The 24,532-nt window shown below is 40.1% G+C and overlaps 3 protein-coding genes and 1 non-coding gene across 7 annotated transcripts in view; 2 read left to right on the top strand and 2 right to left on the bottom strand.

The window, feature by feature from the left end:
- Nucleotides 1-7,936, top strand: part of NEMF (nuclear export mediator factor) — a 52,705-nt gene extending 44,769 nt beyond the window's left edge. For 3 of the 4 annotated variants that reach the window (XM_027111169.1, XM_027111170.1, XM_027111172.1), the window contains 6 exons: nucleotides 4,221-4,298; nucleotides 4,433-4,630; nucleotides 6,217-6,249; nucleotides 7,072-7,172; nucleotides 7,271-7,314; nucleotides 7,395-7,721. In XM_027111169.1, coding sequence (XP_026966970.1) covers nucleotides 4,221-4,298; nucleotides 4,433-4,630; nucleotides 6,217-6,249; nucleotides 7,072-7,172; nucleotides 7,271-7,314; nucleotides 7,395-7,612 — 672 coding nt within the window. In that variant the 3' untranslated portion in view covers nucleotides 7,613-7,721. The other variant, XM_027111171.1, reaches the window with a different exon arrangement.
- A 1,133-nt stretch (nucleotides 7,937-9,069) lies between these two features.
- On the bottom strand, nucleotides 9,070-22,479 carry KLHDC2 (kelch domain containing 2). The gene is made up of 13 exons (XM_027111173.1): nucleotides 22,000-22,479; nucleotides 18,616-18,695; nucleotides 16,784-16,901; nucleotides 13,513-13,628; nucleotides 13,132-13,213; nucleotides 12,884-12,967; nucleotides 12,283-12,363; nucleotides 12,148-12,206; nucleotides 11,620-11,729; nucleotides 10,958-11,030; nucleotides 9,764-9,851; nucleotides 9,616-9,668; nucleotides 9,070-9,376 (listed from the first exon to the last, which is right to left on the bottom strand). The coding sequence occupies exons 1-13, from the start codon at nucleotides 22,150-22,152 to the stop codon at nucleotides 9,253-9,255; spliced, it is 1,221 nt and encodes a 406-aa protein (XP_026966974.1). The 5' UTR covers nucleotides 22,153-22,479; the 3' UTR covers nucleotides 9,070-9,252.
- Nucleotides 14,899-15,023, top strand: LOC113623082 (small nucleolar RNA SNORA11). Its single transcript, XR_003433773.1, has one exon. It is a non-coding gene; the product is annotated as a small nucleolar RNA SNORA11 (small nucleolar RNA).
- The window catches only part of KLHDC1 (kelch domain containing 1), a 61,471-nt gene continuing 55,149 nt past the window's right edge, over nucleotides 18,211-24,532 (bottom strand). The window contains exons 14-15 of the mRNA XM_027111174.1: nucleotides 18,616-18,695; nucleotides 18,211-18,280 (exon numbers count right to left, since the gene is read on the bottom strand). The gene's annotated coding sequence lies outside the window, so the exon portion shown is untranslated. The remainder of the gene's footprint in view (nucleotides 18,281-18,615; nucleotides 18,696-24,532) is intronic.

The raw sequence follows: 24,532 nt of genomic DNA, 5'->3' as shown, positions 1-24,532 counted from the left end.
ACAGCCAGATAGAAAAGTGAGGCAGAATAAAATCTACACATAGAACCGTAAACTGTGTATTTTAAAATTTAGTATTTGATAAAGTATTATTACAGATTGGGAGGGTATGAAACATTAAAAATTAGTGGCTAGTCATGTTTTTAAAAATATTGAAGTAAATATCAGGTGGAGAAAAGAACCATCAATAAAATTGAAAGACAAATGACAGATTGGGGAGTGGGGAAGCAGGGATCAGAGAAATGCTTATGTCAACAAGGGGAATTTTTTCACCCATCAAATTAATAATGTGTGTTCAGTCATTCAATAAAAGTTTGAATATATACCATGGGAATTTCCAGCAAGAGTCCTCTAACAATTCAGTACTTCCCTGGTGGTCCAGTGGTTAAGAATCTGCCTTCCAGTGCAGGGTACGTGGGTTTGATTCCTGGTTGGGGAACTACAATCCCACATGCCATGGGGCAACTAAGCCTGCGCACTGCAACTACTGAGCCCGCGTGCCGCAATGAAAGACCCCGCACACCACAGTGAAGATCCTGCGTGCCACAACTAAGACCCAAAGCAGCCACATAAGTAAATAAATAAATGTTTTTTTAAAAAAGAGTCCTTAACAATGCATTTGCCCTCTGACTCACTCAGCAATTCTTATTTTTAGAAATTTATCCTAAAAAAATCATATGTATGCACTAAGGATATTCATCAATTTTTTTTTTTTTTTTTTTTTTGGCCACACCGCACGGCTGGTGGGATCTTTGTTCCCCACCAGGGGTCAAACCTGGGCCCTTGGCAGTGAAAGCGCACAGTCCTAACCATTGGACCACCAGGGAATTTTCATAAGTCAAAGTTTTTTTTTTTTTTTTTTTTTTTTTTTGCGGTATGCGGGCCTCTCACTGCCGCGGCGGCCTGTCCCGCCGCGGAGCACAGGCTCCGGACGCGCAGGCTCAGCGGCCATGGCTTACGGGCCCAGCCGCTCCGCGGCATGTGGGATCCTCCCAAACTGGGGCACGAACCCGCATCCCCCGCACGGGCAGGCGGACTCTCAACCACTGCGCCACCAGGGAAGCCCAAGTCAAAGTTTATAATTGCAAAAAATCTGAAAATCTTAAATGCCTAATAATATAAAATAACAAAAAATAACGTGGTGCATTTATACAACGAAATATTCTGCAGATAAGTTCCAAGGCAAATCCTGATGGAATATTTACTAAAATACATTAAATTTTTAGATTATTTTGTGGAGAACTATCATCTTTACCATATTGAGTCTAACTGTTCGTGAATGTGGACCATAAGTACATAAGAATATTTTATATTCTTCAATAAAGATATATTTCCTTTTAGAGTCTTGTACATCCTATCTACTCCTACTTATATTGTCTTACTTTTTGTAAGTGGTATATTTTCATTTTTTATTTATTTATTTTTGGCTGCGTTGGGTCTTCGTTGCTGTGCACGGGCTTTCTCTAGTTGCAGCAAACGGGGGTTGCTCTTCATTGTGGTGCACAGGCTTCTCATTGTGGTGGCTTCTCTTGTTGCAGAGCACGGGCTCTAGGCACGCGGGCTTCAGTAGTTGTGGCACACGGGCTTAGTTGCTCCATGGCACGTGGTATCTTCCCGGACCAGGGCTCGAACCCGTGTCCCCTGCACTGGCAGGTGGATTCTTAACCACTGTGCCACCAGGAAGTCCAGTAAATGGTGTATTTTTAAAACTTCCACTTCATGGTTATTAGTTACTGGTATATGGAAAGACAGTTTTCATGTGTAGATCTAGTATTAGGCAGTCTCACTGAATATTTAATATTTCATCTACAGATGAAATTCAGGCAGTCACTGTCTACAAATAATGGCTCTTCTCTTCTAATCCTAACATCTATTGTTATTTTTCTCACCTTGTACTGGCTCAAACATCACTACAGTGTTACATAAAAGTAACAATAGTGTGCTTCTTTGTTATACATTAAAGGGACTATTTCTGTGATCTTTAACATTGTAGGATGTTTCTTGTGGGTTGTTGATAAATACCCTTTACAAAGGGCTAGTTTTAATAATGATGAGTTAAATTTTATTGAATGGTTTTTCTGCATGTATTATTTTTCTCCCTTCATGAGTTAGTGTGGTAAATTACCTAAGAAAATCTCTTAAACTGGCCCCTAATACTGTCCTTGCCTGTTTTTGGTATCTAGGTGATACCAGCTTCATAAAGCAAGTTTGATACTTTTCCCTTTTTCTGCTCTTTAGTACTTTGTGTAAAATGGAGATTGTTCCTTGAAACATTTTTAGCAATTGCTTATAAACCCGGGCCTGATATTTGGGGATATATGGGTAGAGTTTTAAGTTCTAACTAAATTTTTTTAGTGATTATCATTCAGGTTTTCTGGTTTTTTCAAAGTTGGCTTTCCTAAGTTATATTTTCCAAGAAACTGTTCTTTTTATTGGGTTTTCCATTTCTTGGTTCAATTTATTGGTAATAGTGTTTATTTTATTCTTGGGGTTTTTTGTTTTTTGAGGTGTAATGTACACATAGTAAAATGCACAAATCTTGTTTTTAGCGCAGTTTTTATATGCACGTGTATCTGTGAAACCATCACTCAGAATAAGACACTTGAATGTTTATATTACTCCAGAGGGCTCACTCTTGTCCCTTTCTATAAATAGTATCCCCACCAGAGAAAAACATTATTCTTTAATCACTGTAGATTATTTTGCCTGTTTTTGAACTTTATGTAAAAAAGCAATCATACTGTATATATTCTTTGGTCTGGCATCTTTCACTCAACCTTATGACTCATCCATGTTGTTGTAACAGTAGTTCATTTGCATTGCTAAATAGCATTCCACTGATGGATCTGCCACAATTTCTGTCTGCTGTATTGTTGATAATCGAAGACATGTATCTTTTAGGTTCTCAAGTGTGCATTTCTGTTGTGTATAGCTAGGAGTGGAAGTGCTGGGTTATAGTGCACATATTGTGTTTGGCTTTAGTAGATATTACCAAACAGTTTTCCAGAGTACTTGTACCAATTTCACATCAAGCAGTGTATCAGAGTTCCAGTTGCTTCACGTCATCACTAACAGTTGGTATTGTTAGCGTTTTTTAAGTCATTCAAGTGTGTGTATACTGAAACTTAATTTGGCTTTAAAAAGTTGGGTTGTCCAGCTTTTTTATTGATTTATAGGAGTTCTTTGAAACCCTGAATACAAGTCTTTTCTTGGTTATATGTATTACAACTACTTTTCATGTTTCAAGACTTGCTTTTTCACTTCTGTAGTAGTGAGGGTTTTTTTTGATGTGGACTTTTTTTTTTTTTGTCTTTATTGAATTTGTTACAGTATTGCTCCTGTTTTATGTTTTGGTCTTTTTTTTGGCCCAGAGGCATGTGGGATCTCAGTTCCCTGCCAGGGATCGAACCCACACTCCCTGCATTGGAAGGCGAAGTCCCAACCACTGCACGGCCAGGGAAGTCCCTGTAGTAGTGTTTTTTGATGAGCATCATTTGTTAATTTTAATGAAGTCTGATTTATCAGTCTTCTATAGTTAGTGGGGTTTTGTGTGTCTTGTTTAAAGCAATCTTTAAAATTTTAAAAATTTGTTATTTGGGCCCTAGCTAAGACTAGTCAAGATAAAAAGTCTTTGAAGGTGAAGCCTGTATGTCTGTAGTTTTAAAAACTGCTCGGGTGAGTTGGATGTGTACCCAGAGTAAAGAATCAGTAGTTTAACTGATAAAATTCGAAGTATTGATAGCCTCTAAATACCCAGCTAAGCTTTGCTGCCTTATTTCCTATTCTTCCTCTATATGTGTATCCTGATGCCAACCAAGTGCGATGACTTGCTGTTACTACTGTGCTGTCTTTACCTTATAATCTTGCTGTTCATGTGTTCCCAGGTACTATGAATCTTTTAGTTTTGCTTTATATCTTCCCTGAAATTCTTGCTCAAGGTGAAAAAAATGTCTCCTTTCTCTAAATTGTCTTAAAAGTAAACTTGTTTGTATTTAGAATATTTTGCATTAATTTGTCCTTACTCTTCTGTGTATCTTCTTTTTCCACCAGATGGTAAATTGTTTGAGGGTGAGGACTATGGTTTATCCATCGTTATAGACTTCATATTGTTTGTTATAATGGTGCCTTACTCAATAAACAATTTTGACACAAATAAAGTAGCACCTTCTCTTTCAAAACATGTGCTGACATTTTTTTACTGCTGAATTTTGTTTATTTTGTAGAGTAAAATGAAAAAAATGAAGGAAAAGTACAAGGACCAAGATGAAGAAGAACGTGAGCTCATCATGAAATTGCTAGGGGTAAATAACATCTAAAAACATTTTCTTCTTTTGTTTTTCAAGGGCATCCAGACCACTGCCTATCATATGCTTTACATTCAATACTTTGTTAAAATACTGACAACATTAACTTTTTTTCCCTCTATAAATTGAAGTCTGCAGGTTCAAACAAAGAAGAAAAAGGGAAGAAGGGAAAGAAAGGTAAAATAAAGGATGAACCAGTGAAGAAACAGCCCCAGAAACCTAAAGGCGGACCAAGAGTTTCAGACAGCATAAAGAAAGAAACTCCATCCCTTGAAGTTACAACTCATGAGTTACAAGACTTGGCTGTAGATGATCCACATGATGACAAGGTAAGGCTACCACACATGTGGGCTTTTGCTTCTTAATTAGGGTGACCAACCATCCCATGGTTCCCAGGACATGGGATTTACAGTGCTAAAACCAGGATGAGTGGTAACGCTATTCTTAATGGAAAGTCATCTTGGAAATACAACCTAAAAGACTAAAATTGCAGTATATAAGCATAAAATTGGTAGTGTTGATAGCTCATAAAAAGTTTATCATAAGCCATTAGAAAATTTTATGGAGAGGCTAGATTCTGGTGGGAACTTGGTTAAAATAAAACAGACAATTAGGATTATCTTGATGACGAGTGGGAAAGGAATTTGCACTTTTCTAGGTTTTTCTATAAGAATATGTTATAGTATCTTACATGATGTTGAACCTAGCTACACAGTGTGAGATGTTAACAATTTTTCCGGTTAATATAGTTGCCTTGTGTCTATCAACTGCATACAAAAGCCCAGCCTTATGTGTATCTTTTTTTTTTAATCCTGATTAGCTATTTTTTTCTTATTTATTTATTTATTTTTGGCTGCGTTGGGTCTTTGCTGCTGCATGCGGGCCCCCTCCAGCTGCGGCGAGCAGGGGCCACTCTTCGCCGCGGTGTGCGGGCCCCTCAGTGAGGTGGCCTCTCCCGTTGCAGAGCACAGGCTCTAGGTGCGCAGGCCTCAGTAGTTGTGGCACACAGGATCAGTAGTTGCGGCGCGCAGGCTCCAGAGTGCAGGCTCAGCAGTTGTGGCAGACGGGCCCAGCCACTCCGCGGCATGCGGGATCTTCCCGGACCAGGGCTCGAACCCGTGTCCCCTGCATCGGCAGGCGGATTCTTAACCACTGTGCCACCAGGGAAGCCCCCCTTATGTATATCTTCTTGCATGAATAGATACATCTTATTGAAATTCTGAACAAAGGATTTATTGTTTTATCAATTTGTAAAAAAAAATTGTTTCACTTTGTATTTTTATTTATGGCAGTTAAAGCTTTGGTTGTAACTGTGTGCTCTATTCAGTGCAGGTAATGCTTACAGGGATCCTAAGTGATACTGTTTTCTATTTTCCCTGAACAGTGTTGTTTAGTAATATTAAAACTCATTTTTGTCCTCAAATTTTTATACTATTTATTCTGTAAATCCTAGACTCAGATATTCAGAGGTGTTAATTATGAATGTTCTTTCATCAATAGATTATCTTCAGATAGATTTTTTAAATGTGAATAAGCAAATAAAATTAAGCTTATCGTAACATGTGAAAAATTCATCCTAAAACTGTTGAACAGAGACTAGCAAATAAAAGTTCTGTTCACCAGAATTCTCCATTTTCTTTCCCCCTGACAAACCTATCAAGCTTATTTGTCACTTTAAGTTGTCCTAATAGCATTCACTACTTTAGCATATATTCTGTGGAAGTCTTTTTTTTGAAACTTTAGGGAAACAGTCTTTTTTCTCTTTGAATGGCATTGCTTTCTGCTATACTGGATACACATATTAATTTACTCACAGTCTTATTTATCACTTTTTCTTTCTCCTCATAGTTTTTAATGGTTTGGGATTTCAATTTAAGTTATAACTGACTTTTAAAATTTTATATATTTGGAACAGGAAGAGCAAGATCTGGACCAACAGGGAAATGAGGTATGATTTTGAATTGGGGTTCCTACTACAACACTAACTGCAATCCAGTTCCCAGAATACCTGACACACAACTTCTAACTAATTAAAACCTAAAACACTAAGAAAAGACTACAAGCTCTGGAGTCACACATTCTGGGTTTGAATCCCAACTTTACTACATATGACTACAACCTTGGAAACATTCTTTATGCCTCAGTTTCCTCATCTGAAAAATGGGGATAATGGCCCCTACTGAGAGAGTTGTTTTGAGAATTAAGATAATATACATAAAATGTTTAGAAAAGTTCATGGCATATAGTAAGCACTAACTGTACCAAGTGTTTTGTCCTAAATCTAAATTTACTCATGTTGTTAAATAAATATGGGTAATCTTGAACGCATTCCACAAAATGGGAACTCTAAGAAGCCATAGAATTTCTCCTTAAGGACAGGCATGAGAGAAGACTGTTCTAGCCCAGGGTTTCCCAGCTTTGGCACTATTAACATTTTGGAGGAGGTAATTCTTTGTTGCAGGGAGTTGTCCCATCCCTGGCATCTAACCACTAGCAGATGTCAGTCGTACTCTATTTCCTCCCCCAACATCGCTTCAGTTGTGACAACCAAAAATGTCTCCAACAAGTTTTTTCTCCCTTTCTCTTAAATGTTTCAATAGGCGCCATTTAAAAAATCATCATTAAGCTCTGCTTTATTGCTCCGAAGGGTGTAAGACTGTTTATCAGAAAATGATAAAATATATTGATTCTGACAGTGTTTTATTAGAGTTTTCCTCTTTTAGGACTGGTATAAATTATTTTTATAATCGTTTTCGTTTTCCCTTTTTAGGAAAATCTGTTTGACTCTTTGACGGGGCAGCCACATCCTGAAGATGTACTCCTGTTTGCCATTCCAATATGTGCCCCATACAACACCATGACAAACTATAAGTAAGTCATCATGCGTTTACTCAAACTGCTGCCACAGCACTGACTCATGAATCATTTTGTAATCTCTATTTAGTAACACATGCAATTCCTTTTTAAAGATACAAAGTGAAACTTACTCCTGGAGTTCAGAAAAAGGGAAAAGGTATTTAAAATCTTTTTTTGAATTATGTTTAAACATTTCTTGACTGAACAGAAGTAGATTTTTCTATTTTCTATTTACAGCTGCAAAAACAGCCTTGAATAGTTTCATGCATTCCAAGGAAGCAACAGCAAGAGAAAAAGATTTATTCCGCAGTGTAAAGGTAAAGTATTCCTCTAGAAACTTCTGGAGACTGGTGTTGCAATTAAAAATGTTAGCAGTTATTGCTTTGTTAGTAGATGGAACCTGCAGCTATTATTTTGGTAGAAAATGCGGTCTTACTAGAAGCAATATAAAATAAGTAAAATCATATTGGGTGAAAATTTTAGAAATGCCATTCTTTTGACAGCAGAGGACATATAATTGTCATAAAAGAAAATATGATTGTGAAGATACTCAGCAATTCTTTTTTTTAGGACACGGATTTATCAAGAAACATTCCTGGCAAAGTGAAAGTGTCTGCACCCAATCTTCTGAATGTAAAAAGAAAATAGCTGAAATGAAATCCTAAAATATTTGAGAAGAGTCAATTTTATAGCCTTTCGGAAGTTCAGAGATGAAAACATCATGTAACAAGACTTCCGCATTTAAAAATAAACTAAACGTTGCCTTGTATTCGCCAAAAGGACATTTTTTTTTTCCAGTTTTATAGAGAGGAAACAGTGTCTATGATAGGATTTCCTAAAATACCTGTGGACAGCTAAATGCTAATTGTATACATCTGTAGTTATCCTCCTACATTTTCTTGAAATTTGGGAGGTTAATATTAAGTATTCATTTCATGCTGTAAAGAAATGGAATAGTGAAGTGGCTCAACTGCTTAGACTGTTGACTTGGTAGTTTACTGTATATAACGTCTATCTATTACAGGCCAATCACAAGTTTTTTTCCTGGTGGTGGTGGGGATTGGGGGTGGTTAAACATTTAGGATTAAGTCTTGAAAACCCTAAGCAGTGAAAGAGTAGACTTTCTTCTGCCTTTACCCATATTAGACCAGATTTTAAATACTAATCAATCATTTCTGTGACTCAGCTTAAGAGATAACACCTAGAAGAAATTGGTGTTGATAACTTCCATGCATTTATACACCTTTACTTTACTTTTCATCTTAATTTCCTCCTTGTAATCTCATTCAGCTCTGTACCATTTTATTTTCCATCTCTAGTAATTATCAGTAGCATGTTACAGAGTATCTTAACCTATAATATCATAAGTGCACTTTTAGGCTTACCACTAAAGACTCCTGACCCAGCTTTTTTCTTCTGTCTCCTAACAGAATGGAGAATAAAGTCATACATTATTTCCATTCCTTATGAGCTACAAAACTGTTACTTTTAAAATAATTAGATAATAGCTGCCTAGAGTCAACATGAGCACTTGCCCCAGCCCCTATTCCAAAGCATTAAGGTCAAAGGGTACTAAACAGCTGTTGGTCCTTCCAAGGTTTCTTTTACCTGCTTAACCTTATCGAGAATATTTTTCCTTTTGAAGTTACTGTTTGTTAAAAACAAAAACCTTTATGTAGCCTAGTGTTGTAAATACAACATAATAGACTACTCGTGCCATTAAAAAAACATCTGAAATATTCATGTCTTTCTTTAAAAAATAACTTCACCATTTTGATAGTGGTAAGGATAATTACTATAATGTTTCTATAGGTATATATCCTGATGTTACCAAATAGGAAATATAATAACCATTCCTTGGGGTAAAAAGCCCAAGTATTAATTTACTTTTGTTTTAATAGAAGACAGTTACTGATGTTAAATACATTTATTGTAAACTTTAGACACAAAAATAGGTTCTCTAGGCCATTCACATGCACACTAAAACTAAAAAGCTGCAAACTACAACAATGCACATAATTATATAAACAACGTCACTCTGATGTTTACAGAATTGCTGTCCATGCAAGTGATCAGAGGCACTGTCTATGAAGCCTTAAGATCCAGAAGTGTTGTTACTACCAAACCTCTGATTAACACTGTGAAGTAAGTGTTTTGGAAGGCAGTTCCACGAGCTGGCTAACATTTCTTTAAAGCAAATGACTGCTTCTAAGCTTAGCCTGAAAGTGGACAAAGAAAGAGAAAAATAATTTCACTTTATGGTTTAGAAGTACATTCACTTGAAGAACTACCAAAAAAGAAAAAGCACTTTAAAGATTTTCATAGGAACTGGATAGTTTTAACAGTGAAGGCTTGCTATTGCCCTTAAATTACCCATAAACCTGTTTTTTCAAAAGCACTAATTTAAAGTGTTTAAGAAACACAATTTAAAGTAAGTACCAAGTAAAAAGTTACTTACCTTACAAGAGATTTTGGTTGAACTGAAAATATAAGTATTTCATTACTGTGTGCCTAAAAAACAGACATGAAGAATATATTAAAAGTACTTCACAAGAAAGCTTCAGCAATATTATGAAGTGTCCTTTAATAAAAGGTAGTGTACTTACAGCCCTGTGATGGACAAGAAGGTTATTGGCACACCCACCAAACACAATGACTTCTCCTTCATCACTGGCACAAGCTGTATGCCATAATCTACATTTAAAACAAAAACTTGAGTTTGAAGTCACCCTGAACACCAAACTGATCATTTATACTACAGAATAGAGATGATGAAATAAAGACTAAAGATCTTTAGTGCAGCTCAAAACATAATGGTGAGATGCCGTTATCTCAAGGAAACGTAGCAGAAGCTGGAAAAATCAATGTCTGTTTTATCTGGATGTTACCGTTTTATCTTTCTGGTCCATTCCTAATTTATGCAATGAGGAATGTGAACTGAACTGTTCTCTAGGTTTTTGTTAGCAATAAAAGTCTTACGGGGGATTAGTGGTATATGCCCTCTGCTTCTTCTCCTCTTTTCATAGGCAGGACCAGTTGGCCTTACACAAAACATCTGAGGGATGCTGACTCTGCCTGAGTGAACAAAGTATCTTCAGGCCTGATAATTCTGTGGAAAGAATATTTGTGCCAAATGACGTCTTAGCGCCATGACTGTACTTAGGTCAGAGGTGTGGGGAAAAATGCAGGCTGACATTATCCAAATGTGCTTTGAACACCAACTTTGCATCATTTCCTTTAGCAGTCTTTGTAACAATTCTTTTCGAGATTAACAAGAAAAGTAACTATCAGTGTTTTAATAGGCTCTCTTTGGATGATCTGACTTCTTGATCTTTGTTATACAGCACAACCGCAAATCTGATTGAAAGTTCTTGATTCTCCCTTCCCAGCCCCTCCCCCCCACTGCCATAAACATTCTTTAGGGTTTTGAAATTCTCTCCTTTCCAGTTCCTTTTTGTTTTTTTTAATGAAAAATCTAGAAACAGTTCAACTCAACCTGACTAAAGAGCTTGAGTATAAATTTTAACAATGTCAGTAATTTTATGATGAAGCAAAAGTCAAAATCCAGCCCTATTTTTCATGCACAGATGATAAAATAGAAAGCACTGATACTAGGATAACATTGGTTTTCTCTTCTTCCAAAAGCTACAATGTTAAACCTTAGTGACTGCTAGGGTTCTTATAATAAGAATGATGAACTGAATGCAGCCCAGTCAGATTTCCTCAATCATTACCAGTCTTGTACATCTCTATGGACCTCATTCATTCAGCGTAAGAATTAGCTTTTAAATAGTTCATACCTTGGTTTTTCAGTATAGGGATGATTAAACTGTATCCATTCGTTTTTACTGATGCAGTAAGTCCAGGCATCACCTGATTGAAGCAAAGAAAAAGAGCTATGAAGTATGTTATTCTGTTAACGTGACATTGATATTTAAAGAGCATAGCTTTAGGGCTTCCCTGGTGGCGCAGTGGTTGAGAGTCCGCCTGCCGATGCAGGGGACATGGGTTCCTGCCCCGGGCCCGTGAGCCATGGCCGCTGAGCCTGCGCATCTGGAGCCTGTGCTCCGCAACGGGAGAGGCCACAACAGTGAGAGGCCCGCATACAGCAAAAAAAATAAATAAATAAATAAAGAGCATAGCTTTAGTAAGAACAGTAATAAATCAGATTTTGAGTAGATACAGAAAGTATATTTCCTTTTTTTCCCTGCAGTTAACCAAGTAAGCCCTTTGCATGTTACAGCCCTTTAGCAGGGCAAAGTGTTCCAGGTCATTTTTTTACTGGACCAATGGATGTGTCATGAAAACAACTATAGGTATGTTATAGGATCAAAATTAGTAGCAAACCTTCTAACCAACCCTATAGCCCTCTGTTAAATTTAAAATACTGATTTTTTTCAGCTATTCATATATTACTTATGAATTATATTTAATAACTTTTTAATGTTTTTAAAGTACTTACTTAGTGGCTGTTTATCAGTGGTAAATCCTCCAAAGAGAAAGAGATGATCTGAAGAAACTGGTGTTAGTGAGTGCCAAGATCGGCCAACTGGGCATATGCCTTGTGGAATTCTGAAAATAACAGCTAAGTTACAATATCTACATTTAAAAGCCGCTACTGTATTTAATGCAGAGAAATACTAAAGAAGTTTTCTTTAAAAATTTATATGGAATTTTGAAAAGAGACTTTAAAAAGTCGTCTTGGTATTAACTACATGCTTTAGAATGAACTACTTTCTTTGAAGGAAGAGTCAACTTTAGATCTTTTCTTTTCAATAAACACTGAGCACATGCTATGTGCCAGGCATAGTTTATGGGAACTGAAAATTTTAAAATTCCTTCTTTAAGGATTTAGTGATTATGTTTACTTAAATTCATAGTTACAGAAAATGTAAGCAAGTACATTATATACTAATAATAGAGTAACGGAAAAATCCATTGAAATTTCTTTGAAAAACTTTTCTAAATAATTATCTAAAATGATACCTACAATTCATTCCACTCCCATGTATCCAGATTAAGACAGTGAAGATCATTCATTCTAGCATCCTAGAAAAGGATAATTAACTAGTTATCATTTTGAGTAATTCAAAAGCAAATCATTGAAACTGTTTTATATACTCACTCGATATCTGCCTCCAAACACAAAGCCTTTGTTTCCAACAGTTGCACAGGCATGGGCAGCACGAGGTGAAGGTGCTTTACCCTAGTAAGGTCATAAAAGCAATTTAATAAATAAATGAACGTTTTATAAATACCAGAAAGAGTCTACTCTGGATGTGGGATAAGAATGTGCAAGACACTTGAGCTTTTAAGCTGAAGTGCAAACTTATAGTAGACAGCAGTACTGCAGGCTGACTAGCAAACTGGGAGTTTCTGAAATACATTACTGAAGGGGCTAGTTAATACAATAGAATGCTTGCTTGCTTTACTTTTATCTTTTAAAACAAAAGCTAGCATATTATATGACATCTGTGTCAGAGGAAAAAGAAATCTAATATTTGAGTAACTTAAATTCCAATCCAGCACTAGGTCATTTATTACAAACAATACCACTTTAACAGCTATTCGATAATAGATGCTGGGCTAGTCTATACATTCATTAAACTTTTTTGAGTTTTAAACTCCTTGGACAATAACAAACTGCCAATTTTACACCACCTGCCAACTCCCCTTCTCGTCTAAGCAGACTTGCTTTAATAATTCATTATTCTTCAGTAACTCACAGTAGTTATAGGCTGGCTCCAGACAAATGTTTCAGTGTCTAAAATATGTACATGATCATTCCATCCTCTTGGATGACTTGAATTCTACAGAAAATAAGAATCTGAGTTATTTTACAAATAATGTTCATAAAATCATATAGCCTTGGTCTGGTTTATTAACAGAGCAAAATGAACAAAGCTAATAGCAAACAAAGTGTATTATTTCAACAGACTAAGGAGGCCATATGCAAATAAGAAACTTCATTTACCCAAAAAGATGTTTCATCAAATTCAAAAGTTCCCAATACTTTATCTTCAGGTAAATATCCATACCCTCCAAAAAATATTAACCTGTTTGATAAAAAACCAAGACATTAAAAAGTCAAACATCCACAGGATACAAGAGATTTTTTAAATTTTGTCTTATCCATGAGTTGAGAAGGCACACTTGAGTATATAAAACTGCTTATTCAAATAATAATGGCTAATATGGCTAACATTTATGTCTTAGGTGCTTTACCATCAATTCACTTAATCCTCATGGGCACTCGAAGGCATTTTCTACTGTTACAATGGTTATTGGTTAATGATACTTGGATGGCAAAGCAGTTTCCAGATAAAAACCCAAACCTATAGTGCTGCTAACTCACTTGTTTTTATATACCCAGACACCAAGTTTGTCCTTTGATGATGGAGGAATTCCTTGGCAGTCAATTCTTTCCCAGTGTAATACTCGGTCTGTAGACCTTGAATCCAGCATGTAGAACTGTCAGAAGCAATGATTTCAGTTAGATTTGGTTACATAAAAGAAATTCAACGTTGGCATTTAATTTTATTGCGTTCATGCTAATAAGACTGTCATCTAATTCAGTACTACTAAAAGTAGTACTGCAGACTGGCTGCTTGTCTGCAAAGTGTTAACTGAGTCTAGATAAGAAATTTTTGCCAGAATGTAAATTACCTAAGTCACTGTGTACCCTGTTTAGTTCAGCTTATTTTTTTCCTATACCACACTTTTTTGATGAAGGAATAGAACGTGTGTTGATTTACATTCTTGGCCTTAGATAGGCACTTTGAGTTGTACTGATCTAATTTACGGGTATCAGGATGGTATTACCAAAAAATCAGACTTAGTAATTCATCTTCAAATTCAATTTAACAAACATGTCTTAAGTGCCTACTTAACTCTAGGAGCTAAGGATAAATCTTAAAAGATTAAGTATTCATCTATCTTTCACATCCAGGTATTTAAATAAATCTGACTTTTTTTTTTTTTTTACTTAGACTCCTAAAGCTCCCTTTCCTCAACTCTAGTCAGTTACTACTATCATTTCTCTGACCACTCCCCTAAAGCCACAGCTTCTCTTTTTCCCAAGCTTCCTCATGTTGTGTCAAACTTAGATTCTCCCCCTTGGCCCTGAAAAATACATGGCTCAACTACAGCCTACAGTAGGGCCTCACAAAACCTTTTAAGCACGGAACCCTTCAAACAAAATCTTAAAGCAAAAGCCTAAATATAAAAATAAGGGCGCTTCCCTGGTGGCACAGTGGTTGGGAATCCGCCTGCCAATGCAGGGGATGCGGGTTCGGGCCCTGGTCCAGGAAGATCCCACATGCCGCGGAGCGGCTGGGCCCGTGCGCCACAACTACTGAACCTGTGCTCTAGAGCCTGCAAGCTGTAACTGCTGAGGCCTGTACACCTGGAGCCTGTGGTCCGCAGCGGCCACACACTGCAACAAAGGGTGGCCCCCACTCGCCACAACTAGAAAGAGCCCGCGTGCAGCAACGAAGGCCCAACAGAGCCAAAAATAAAAATAAAATAAATTATTAAAAAAAAATAGGGCTTCCCTGGTGGTGCAGTGGTTGAGAGTCCACCTGCCAATGCAGGGGACACGGGTTCGTGCCCCGGTCCGGGAAGATCCCACATGCCGCGGAGCGGCTAGGCCCGTGAGCCACGGCCGCTGAGCCTGCGCGTCCGGACCCTGTGCTCCGCAGCAGGAGAGGCCACAACAGTGAAAGGCCCACGTAACGCAAATAATAATAATAATAAGGGCCTGAAGAAATGGCTCCTCTGTTTACAACATACCCAACAGGAATCTGGGTTCATTGTGACAAGAGGCACAAAACTTGTGGCCTTCCTATGAGCAAATATCCAACACATGTCCCCCTGCACCTCCACGTGGCTGCTAGGCAGGACCAGTGGGACAGGGCTCAATATTGGAAGAAAAGCTACAGTATTTAGTGGGGAAGTTTGCCGCCAAGAGCCTGTCAGGTCCACTCATGCATGGGCCATGAATGGTCTTATAGACATAAAGGCTTTGAACCTCTCTTTTCAAGGAAAAAGAAAAATAGATTCCAATTATGTCATCTGGAAAAGGCAAAACTATGGAGACAATAAAAAGATCGATGGGGCTTCCCTGGTGGCACAGTAGTTGAGAGTCCGCCTGCCACAGGGGACACGGGTGCCCCGGTCCGGGAGGATCCCACATGCCGCGGAGCAGCTGGGCCCGTGAGCCATGGCTGCTAAACCTGCGCATCCGGAGCCTGTGCTCCGCAACGGGAGAGGCCACAACAGTGAGAGGCCCGTGTACCGCAAAAAAAAGAAAAAAAAAAGATCGATGGTTGCCAGGAGTTTGGGGGGAGAGGAGAGATGAATACACGGAGTACAGAAATTTTTATGAGCAGTGAAATACTTCATATGACATTATAATGATGGATATATCTCATTATATTTGTCCAAACCCACAGAACGTGCAACACTATTCAATTAAAGTGAACCCCAAAGTGAATTGTGAATGAATAAATAAATTAAATTAAAGTGGAGCTACACTTGTTAAAATGGAGGAGGAAGGGGCAGTCTGGAGCCTGCCCAACACCATATGCTCCTCTCACACACGTCCCAAGGCATCTCAAAGAAATCCCTAGAGTTCCTAGAAGTGCAGTGTGAAATTTGAAACCACTTCAGCCATATGCTCATCTACAGCAAATCACTTGGCATGTCCATGAACAAGATATTTGCTTATACCTCTGCATCTTGGCACCTATATCTTGGCTACCCCTTCCAATTGTATGATTCTATTCAAGCATCACCTCTTCGGTGAAGACTCTTCATTTTTCTGTTCCTCTGTCCTACCAAACACAATGGTAAGGATTCTTTTTCAGATTCAACAATTTTTACTGAGCCATTACTACGAGCCGACTCTGTGTTTCTCTTTATGATATGCTACTGAAATCGTTTACTTATATGTGTCCCTTCTAGAATGTGAGCTCCTAGAGGCGGGGACGGTGTCATTCATCTCTGTCTCCAATGTCTAAGCAAGTGCTCAGCATTAAGGTGCTTACTAAGTTGCCAAATAAATGAATTTTTAAGAGTCTATCTATATCACATGCACCCTTCTGACTGCATCTGTCTCTTACTGGCCTGAGAGAAAAACTGATACCTTTTTCCTATTCGGTAAAGATGTAGACTAAGTCTGAACAACAGTATCTTATGGTGCCAGGTTATAGGAATGTTAGTATATAAAATCTGTCAGTGTTAATTTCTCCTTATGGCTTTTTGAGTTGTGGCATGTTAAATTTTACCCTGCCCGCCCCCTTAACTGCATCTTGTTTTCATTTAGTTTACTAATATTCATACTAATGAATACTCCAGGGTTCTGAAAGAATAAGTAGCTGCAAAGAACACAAAGAAAAACAACCTAGGAAGTTACTGCACACAACTTACCAACCAAAGCTGATTTTACAGAAGGCCCAGGTAAATACCGGCTGGTAGACAAAAATACTAAAATGCACATTCATACCATAATCAAGTACATGTATTTTTTAACTGGAACAAGAATAAGTATGGGCTAACCTTAGAAATCTGAAGTTGTCTGAAAAAGAACAAAGTTGCCTTAAACCATAATCCTTAGAAACACTAACCTTATTCGTATTGCCTCTTGAATGGTGTCCTCCAAACAAGTACAGCACCCTGTCTACACACACAGCACAGCTTCCTGACATAGAAGGAGGAACATCACCCTCAGTGTTAATTTTTTTCCTAAGGGGGAAAAAACTGAATGTAAATAGATTTCCCAAAAAGGAAGAAATGCAAAAATCTATTCATTCTTCTAATTCTATTCCCACAATAAAAGAAAAAATAAAATAAGCGGGCTGAGTAGCTATGTCGAGGGTCTCTTCTAGCTCTAAAGTTAGTTAAAAGAATGAACTCATCCCTTTCATCCATTCCACAGGCTGTGCCAGCAGGTACTTACACATGGCAGCATGGGAGGTTCTAAAAGCCTACGTGTCATTTTATTCTAGGAGCAAACCATCTTACATTTCTCAAATTAAATTGTTTGCTTTCTACTTACTTGGCCATTAATGGTTTTTTGATGGTTTTTTGTTTTTGAGTGGGCCAAGAACCCAAAAGAAAAAAAACTTCAGTATGTCAGTCCTGACAGATTAATAGGTGTTTTTAATTCAGTTACCTTTTAGCCATTCAAACGAATCTGTTTCAGACCTTATGTAATACTCCCAACACTCAGGCAGTGCCTACTATAGGCCAGGCCCTCCTCTGAGTGCTCTTTACATGTTTTAACTCGTTCTGAATCTAAAAGTGAATCTGAATCAAAAAGCTAATAATCCTAAGATTCAGAATATTAATACAACACTCAAGGTCTTTTGCTCAGAATATCACTTCATCTATGCTAACTAAGCTTTAAGTTTTTTATTTGTTTTTGGCTGTGCCATGTGACACACAGGATTTTAATTCCCCAACCAGGGATCGAACCCTTGCCCCCTGCAGTGGAAGTGTAGAGTCCTAACCACTGGACCGTCAAGGAATTCCCAAGCTTTGTTTTGATAGGCTTAATTTGTAAAATTCCTTATGGGGCTGAATTGTTAAAAGAAAATATTAGAATTTCCATATTAAAGGAATACTATTATAAATGTCCAATTCTCTAGAAAAAGATCATCAAACAGCTAGATTAACACTGACTGGCTATGTGCAAAAATAATCCTGGTTTACTTTTAGTTGACCTTTTAAATCAAGTGGAACTACTATTCTCCTAGTTCTGAGATCTCTAATATGCTGAAGTATGTAATGCACAAAGTTTTCACAAACCAAACCATGGAGAAAACTACTTTATAAATCCCTAAACACAGCCAACCCAGTATTTTGAGAATCACATTAATTCTGCTAAGAACATACTCCAGTAATACTGGTATGAAACTGGCAAAAGGTCCTTTCAGAATATCCATAGTTTGTATGCAAATTTAAGTTAATTTTGTTTTTTAGGCAAAATGTACTATTTCAAAGGGATTTGCATAGAAATTTTAATATTAGAGCTCATTGAAATAGAATACTACCTTTATTTCTAGCAGATACAATCTGGAAATTCTTTTCTCATTCAAGATAGCACACAACAAAGACAACATCTTGAAAAAAAAATATATGGAACTTTTATTATATTTCCATTCCAGGATTTGAAGCCTCCACCTCTTTAATATTACTATAATACTTGACACAGCTCTGAACAGAAATTTCTTCAAGGTCATAAAAGCATCTAGTAATTACTGAACTACTAAAGAGATGCAAAAGCATCTAAGCTTAGCAGCTAAGCTAAACTAGCAGAACACTGTTTTCAGAATATATAGATAGCTTAGCATCTTTAATTAAAGCATTTTTATACATTAGTGTGGGTTTTACAGAGTATGTTTTTGTTTGCAACCTTATTTGGATTTTTTTAGTCCCCCTCATAATATCCAGTTACCATCTTCCAGTCTCCATGTTGTAGATCCAGAGTTCTTCTCTAGGCAGATAAAAGTCATATAATCCTCTGACTTGATTACTCTAAGAAAAAACAAAGAAACAAAAAAAAATTGCAAATATAAAAAATAATTTGTATTCTAAAGAGGCACTATTGTGTATTTTATATTGTATATTGTATATATATTGTATATCTTATTTGAGATACTGAGAGTTATGAAAAGTTAAATAGGTTATAACAGTTCTATCAAATGCACAATCCTCCCTGCACCATGCCACATACTCAAGGTAATGCTTAATATAGACAGCCCTCAATTCAAATTTTTGATATAGCAGTTGTAATTGTGCAGGAAGTTACGAGATCTCCAGGTAATCTCTAAGGCCACTTTATCCTGAATAGTCCATGCACCAAATCTCACTTGCATGACTTCATGAGAGATTACCTGTGCCATGGTCAGCACGCTAAAGAAAGGTCTGCCTTCGACGTACCTAATCCTTGGGGCTTCCCTCATGGCGCAGTGGTTTTAAGAGTCCTCCTGCCAATGCAGGGGACACGGGTTCGATCCCTGGTCCAGGAAGATCCCACATGCCGTGGAGCAACTAAGCCCGTGTGCCACAACTACTGAGCCTGCGCTCTAGAGCCCGTGAGCCACAACTAAAGCCTGCGTACCTAAAGCCCGTGCTCCGCAACAAGAGAAGCCCGCGCACCGTAACAAAGAGTAGTGCCCGCTCGCCGCAACTAGAGAAAGCCCACGCGCAGCAACGAAGACCCCACGCAGCCAAAAATAAATAAAATAGAGAAATTAGAAAAAAAAAAAAGTACCTGATCACTAACAGGTGATGTAGAGTTTTCTAGCCATTCTCCCCTTTCACCCATCCATTCTCCACCAAGAAGCAGAGAGGGCAGAACTGAAAATATTAAGTCCCCATGCAAAATTTTGTTCTTGTTCTGATCCAGTTCCCTTCAGGTAACAGACTGAGCTTACCATATGCCAGAACTAGCTAAGTGCTGTCCATGGAGTGCTTTATTTAATCCTCACAACCACCATAAGAAATAGCTGGCACAGGTTTTTCAAAGAGGAAGGTGATTTGCCCAAGGCTGCTTAGCAAGGGACAGTGGAACCAGGATTCCCGCCTCCATTCCCTGCATTTGCAACTTCAGCCACTGCCTGAGCCACTTTCTGAACAATGTCGATATACAGTAAACTGTTGCAGTTCACTGAAATGGGTGTCAGAGACTTACAAGTTTGAGTATTACAGAGAATTGAACATCTGGCCATGTAAACATTTCTCTTTCCACTCCACCACTTAGGAAAGGAAAGGCTGGAAGCAAAACAGCAGGCTGAGGGCTTCCCTGGTGGCACAGTGGTTGAGAGTCCGCCTGCCGATGCAGGGGACACGGGTTCGTGCCCCAGTCCGGGAAGATTCTACATGCCGCGGAGCGGCTGTGCCCGTGAGCCATGGCCGCTGAGCCTGTGCATCCGGAGCCTGTGCTCTGTGATGGGAGAGGCCACAACAGTGAGAGGCCCGCTGACCTGGAATACATCAGGCTGGTGGGAGGAGGAAAACTGACTTCTGTGTAGGAAGCTAAGGTTTATTGCCATCAAAACAATCTCCAAGGGCTTCCTGTTTGTGGTACTCTTAGGGTTCTAACCAAAATGGGGAGGATGGCCTGTTTTGGAACCACCAACTTACTTCATTGATCATGCTTCTCCACTGGCCTCAGCCCTAGGCATCCAGGCCCTCCACAACTCAGCTTCAGAAATCTTCCACCCTGACAACCCTCCTTCTGCCCACCTTCCTTCTTTGTGAAAAGTCCCATTCCCTCAACACTGCTGAGTTTTACAAATAGAATTACAAATAAAGTAGTTTAGGCTGAAGACTAACACGTTTACTTTTCTCCAAGGGAATTATTTACGTTTTAATTAAGGTCACCACATACTGGCCACCTTCCTCCTACCAAATACTCTCCTCTGAACACATTCATTGGAGGCTGGGGAAAACATTCCAGATTAATTAGGATTGGCAAAAAGGAACCAAATGAAGTAATTAGGAAAGCTTTATCCCATCTATCTTTTTTTTTTTTGTGGTACGCGGGCCTCTCCGGTTGTGGAGCACAGGCTCCGGACGCGCAGGCTCAGCGGCCATGGCTCACGGGCCCAGCCGCTCCGCAGCATGTGGGATCTTCCCGGACCGGGGCACGAACCCGTGTCCCCTGCAACAGCAGGCGGACTCGCAACCACTGCGCCACCAGGGAAGCCCCCATATATCTTTTGAGAGTCATCTCAAAGACGGTCAACTATGATCAACTGTACCATAAGCTAAAATCTACTACCAGAATCAAGAAGTGCTTCCAAGTCATGGAAGGTACAGGTGTAGCAGACTAGATTTCAAGCAAATGGGGACGGGGGGAGATCATTTTTAAAACCAAAAGAGACTAAAAATATTTTCGGTAGGAAGAGATCAGAACCACCCCAGCAAATGAAAATAAGACGATTCTAGAATGTGGAGTGCTACTGGGAACCTCTAAAAGCAAAGGTCAGAACTAGTGAGAAGGTTTAAATAGGAGACACTTGAGTAGGATTTCCAGACAGAGGAAAAAAGAAGAAACGCAAGTAAATGCTCTAAACTGGTAACTAATCAGATTGTTCACGAGTAGGGGCCAAAGAGCCGCACTCTGTAGTTAAAGTTGTTCCTGTTGATTTTTTCGGTTATTTCTAGAGCTTTTCCATTAATTTTCTTAATAGGGATTTCTTGTGAAAAACATCCTTTCTCAGCTGAAACCAAGAGGAAAATAGCCCTGAAGCGTTCCAATAACAATGGGATGTAGCTGGGACGCCTGAACAGGTGGGAAGGTTCAATAAGGCGATTCCTGCGGCCTTTGGGAATTCCGAGGCATTTTCCTACACTGCCGTCTCCCCATAAGTGGGCCACGGTATCAGTGGGCCACCTGAGCCCGGCTCCACAGGGTAATGTGCTCCTAGGTAGACCTGATAAAGGATAAGAGTGATCTCACACACCGTTACCTCTTATACACCCCCAACCCTTTTAAATAAAACACATTTCGCCGTCCTGCACCGCCCGCCGTGCCCTCCCCAGATGACGCTCGGATGTCAAACAGCGCGCAGGGCGGCCACGAGCAGCGTGGGACGGGGAGCGGGCTTTGTAAGCAGAAGGCGGGCGTGACAACAGACCAGGAGGCTTGGGACGGTAGGGAGACCCGTGGGAAGATTCCCACACTCGCGGAGAACAAGGGACCAACGGGCGGAGTCGCGACGTTGGGGCGCGGGAGGCGATCGAGGCGGCCGCTCTGGTCCTCCCGCCGGCCCACCGCCCCCGACCCAGTAACAGCCGAGCGACACCCGCCGCGGCCCGGCCACCTACTGACCTTGTAGCCGCCCCAGACGAACATGTGGCGCCCGTCGCTGACGGCTACGTGGCCGCTGCGTTCAGCGGGGCAGGCGAGTTCCGCGGACTCGTAGCCCTCATAGGCCGGCCCCGGGAGCTCGTCCTCCCGCAGGTCCTCGTAGCCATCGGCCATCTTGAGGCTGCACTTCGGCTCACCGACAATTCCCGCACCCGCGACGGAGGAAAAGACAAAGGAAAAGGAAGGAGACGCACGGTGGCGCGAGGCGAGGCGGCGGTGGCGAAAGGCACAGCGTTAGGGCCGCTCCCCGCCGCCCGCGCTCGCGTCCTCGCGGCCCGCCTCACCGAGGACGGCCTCTCGCCGGCTGGCGGGGGTCGCGGGCGGGGGGCGGCGAGGACGCAGAGCCGGGAGCAGGGCGGGCAGGGGTCCGCCTCGGGCCGGTACCTGCTTCCAGCCCCTCCGCCCCACCTCCAGCTTGCTTCTCGCCGCAGACGGCCTTTGTTTACGCCGCGGCAGGAACCGCCCGTTCCGCTGACGCCGCTCGCCCAGTTCCGGAAGCGCGGCCGACGCTTAGCTTCCCCAGCGCCGGGTCATCCCAACCCCTTCTCCCGGACGGCCCGGTTCTGGGGCGCCCCGCCCTCTTCTTCGCCCGCCGAAGTCTAGGCGCAGAAGCTGGGGGCACTTCCACGCACACTCCGCGCCTCCCTTCACTACAAGGATAGGCTGAATTAGCCAGATTCTCGCAAAAAATGTTTCTTCCAAGAAGGCCTTGTTTGACTGAGGGATGTTCTCAAAGGTTTCACAGCCGGGAAAGGGGTAGCAAATTGCTTAACTAGTAAGTTTCTGGTCTCAGGGTCTCCAGAGTCAGAGCCCTGTCTTCCCGAGGACAAGGGGTGGGAGTGGCTCCTCTCCTCTCCCAGGTGGTCCCAGCCCTATTGCTGGGCGGCTTCCCGGCGGAGGTGCCGCTCGGTGCGCGTGGCATCTCTGGGATTGCGTGCCACCCCGACTGTGCCTGCAGAGCGGTTCACGACATCTCCTCTCTGTAAGGTCTTTTGGTTCAGCTGAAATCTTAATTTACTGCTGCATCCTCCACACAGTTTGGAAAACTGTGCTCAAAAAGTGCCTCAGAAACCTTCACCACCCAAGCCTTCAGGGAGGAAAATGAACCCTGTTCACACAGATACTGTTTTAGCTTACATTTAATATGATACTTTTCAATTAGGTCAAGAGAAAATTAAGAATCATTGTAATCTAAATTTGATTTCTCACCTGTAAAACGGGGTTAGACTAGACTGCATCTTAAATCCCTAATCTAATGGTGCCTCTCTACTTGGATGTATTTGGTGAGAGGAGTGTGCTTCATTATCCTCTCCCTTCCCCATCTTCACGCTGGGACCATTATGTAGAAGGAATACTTCAAACAACAACATCAAAAGGCTTTTCTCACGAAAATTTTCGGAGTATGTAATTTCTTCCCTAGCCACTGCCCCTGTGTTTACAACTTATCAAAATTTGCGGGGTGGGTAAAAACAGTACTGAGAAATTTATAGCAGTGAGTGCATATATTAGAGAAGAAGAAAGATCTAAAATCAATCACCTAAGTTTACATCTTAGGAAACTAGAAAAAGAGGAACGAATTAAATCCAAAATAAGAGGAAGAAAAATAATGAAATTGATGAAAAGAAAGAAACCAATGAAACTGAAAACAGGAAATCAATAGAGAAAAGCAATAAAACCAAAAGCTGGTCCTTTGCATAGATAATGAAATCAATAAACCTCTAGCCAGGCTAACTAAGAAAAAAAGACACAAATTACTAATATCAGAAATGAAACAGAGGACATCACTATAGATCCCATGGACATTAAAAAGATAATAAATACTATGAAGAACTCTATGCCTATATATTTGATAAACTAGATGAAATGGTCTGATTCCTTGAAAGACACAATCTGCCAATACTCATATAAGAAGAAATAGATAATCTGAACAGGCCTATATCTATTAAAGAAATTGAATCAATAATAGCCTTCCAAAACAGAAAGCACAGGCCCAGATGGGTCCATGGATAAATTCTAACAAACATTTAAGGAAGAAATTATCTACAATCTCTTTGAGAAGACAGAAGCAGAGAGAATACTTCCTAACCCATTCTGAAACCAGCATTACCCTAATACCAAAACCAGACAAAGACATCACAAGAAAACAACAGACCAATATCTCTCATGAACATATATGCCAAAACCCTCAACAAAATATTAGCAAATCAAATCCAAAAAATTAAAAAAGAATTATATACCACAACCAAGTGGGACTTATCCCAGGTATACAAGGCTGATTCAACATGCAAAAATCAACCAGTGTGGGACTTCCCTTGTGGCACAGTGGTTGGGAATCTGCCTGCCAATGCAGGGGAGACGGGTTGGAGCCCACATGTCACAGAGCAGCTAAGCCTGTGCGCCACAACTGCTGAGCCTGCGTTCTAGAGCCCATGAGCCACAACTACTGAGCCCACGTGCCCCAACTACTGAAGCTCGCATGCCTAGAGCCTGTGCT

The sequence above is a fragment of the Aethalodelphis obliquidens genome, unplaced genomic scaffold (assembly GCF_003676395.1).
Source record: "Aethalodelphis obliquidens isolate GAN/ISIS:26980383/991018 unplaced genomic scaffold, ASM367639v1 scaffold10, whole genome shotgun sequence".
Taxonomy (NCBI): domain Eukaryota; kingdom Metazoa; phylum Chordata; class Mammalia; order Artiodactyla; family Delphinidae; genus Aethalodelphis; species Aethalodelphis obliquidens.
The sequence above is the reverse complement of the archived record's forward strand: the minus strand, read 5'-3'. Positions and strand labels throughout refer to the sequence as shown.

Bases quoted from the DNA above. Each gene is read 5' to 3' on its own strand.
- KLHDC2 (XM_027111173.1), bottom strand. From the start codon at position 22,152: ATGGCCGATGGCTACGAGGACCTGCGGGAGGACGAGCTCCCGGGGCCG. The intron at 12,968-13,131 runs GTAAATGAAGTT...TATTTTCTGTAG, and splicing joins TTGATGAAACATCTTTTTGG to AATTCAAGTCATCCAAGAGG. The intron at 12,207-12,282 runs GTGAGTATATAA...ATCCTTTTCTAG, and splicing joins TGTTTGGAGGCAGATATCGA to GATGCTAGAATGAATGATCT.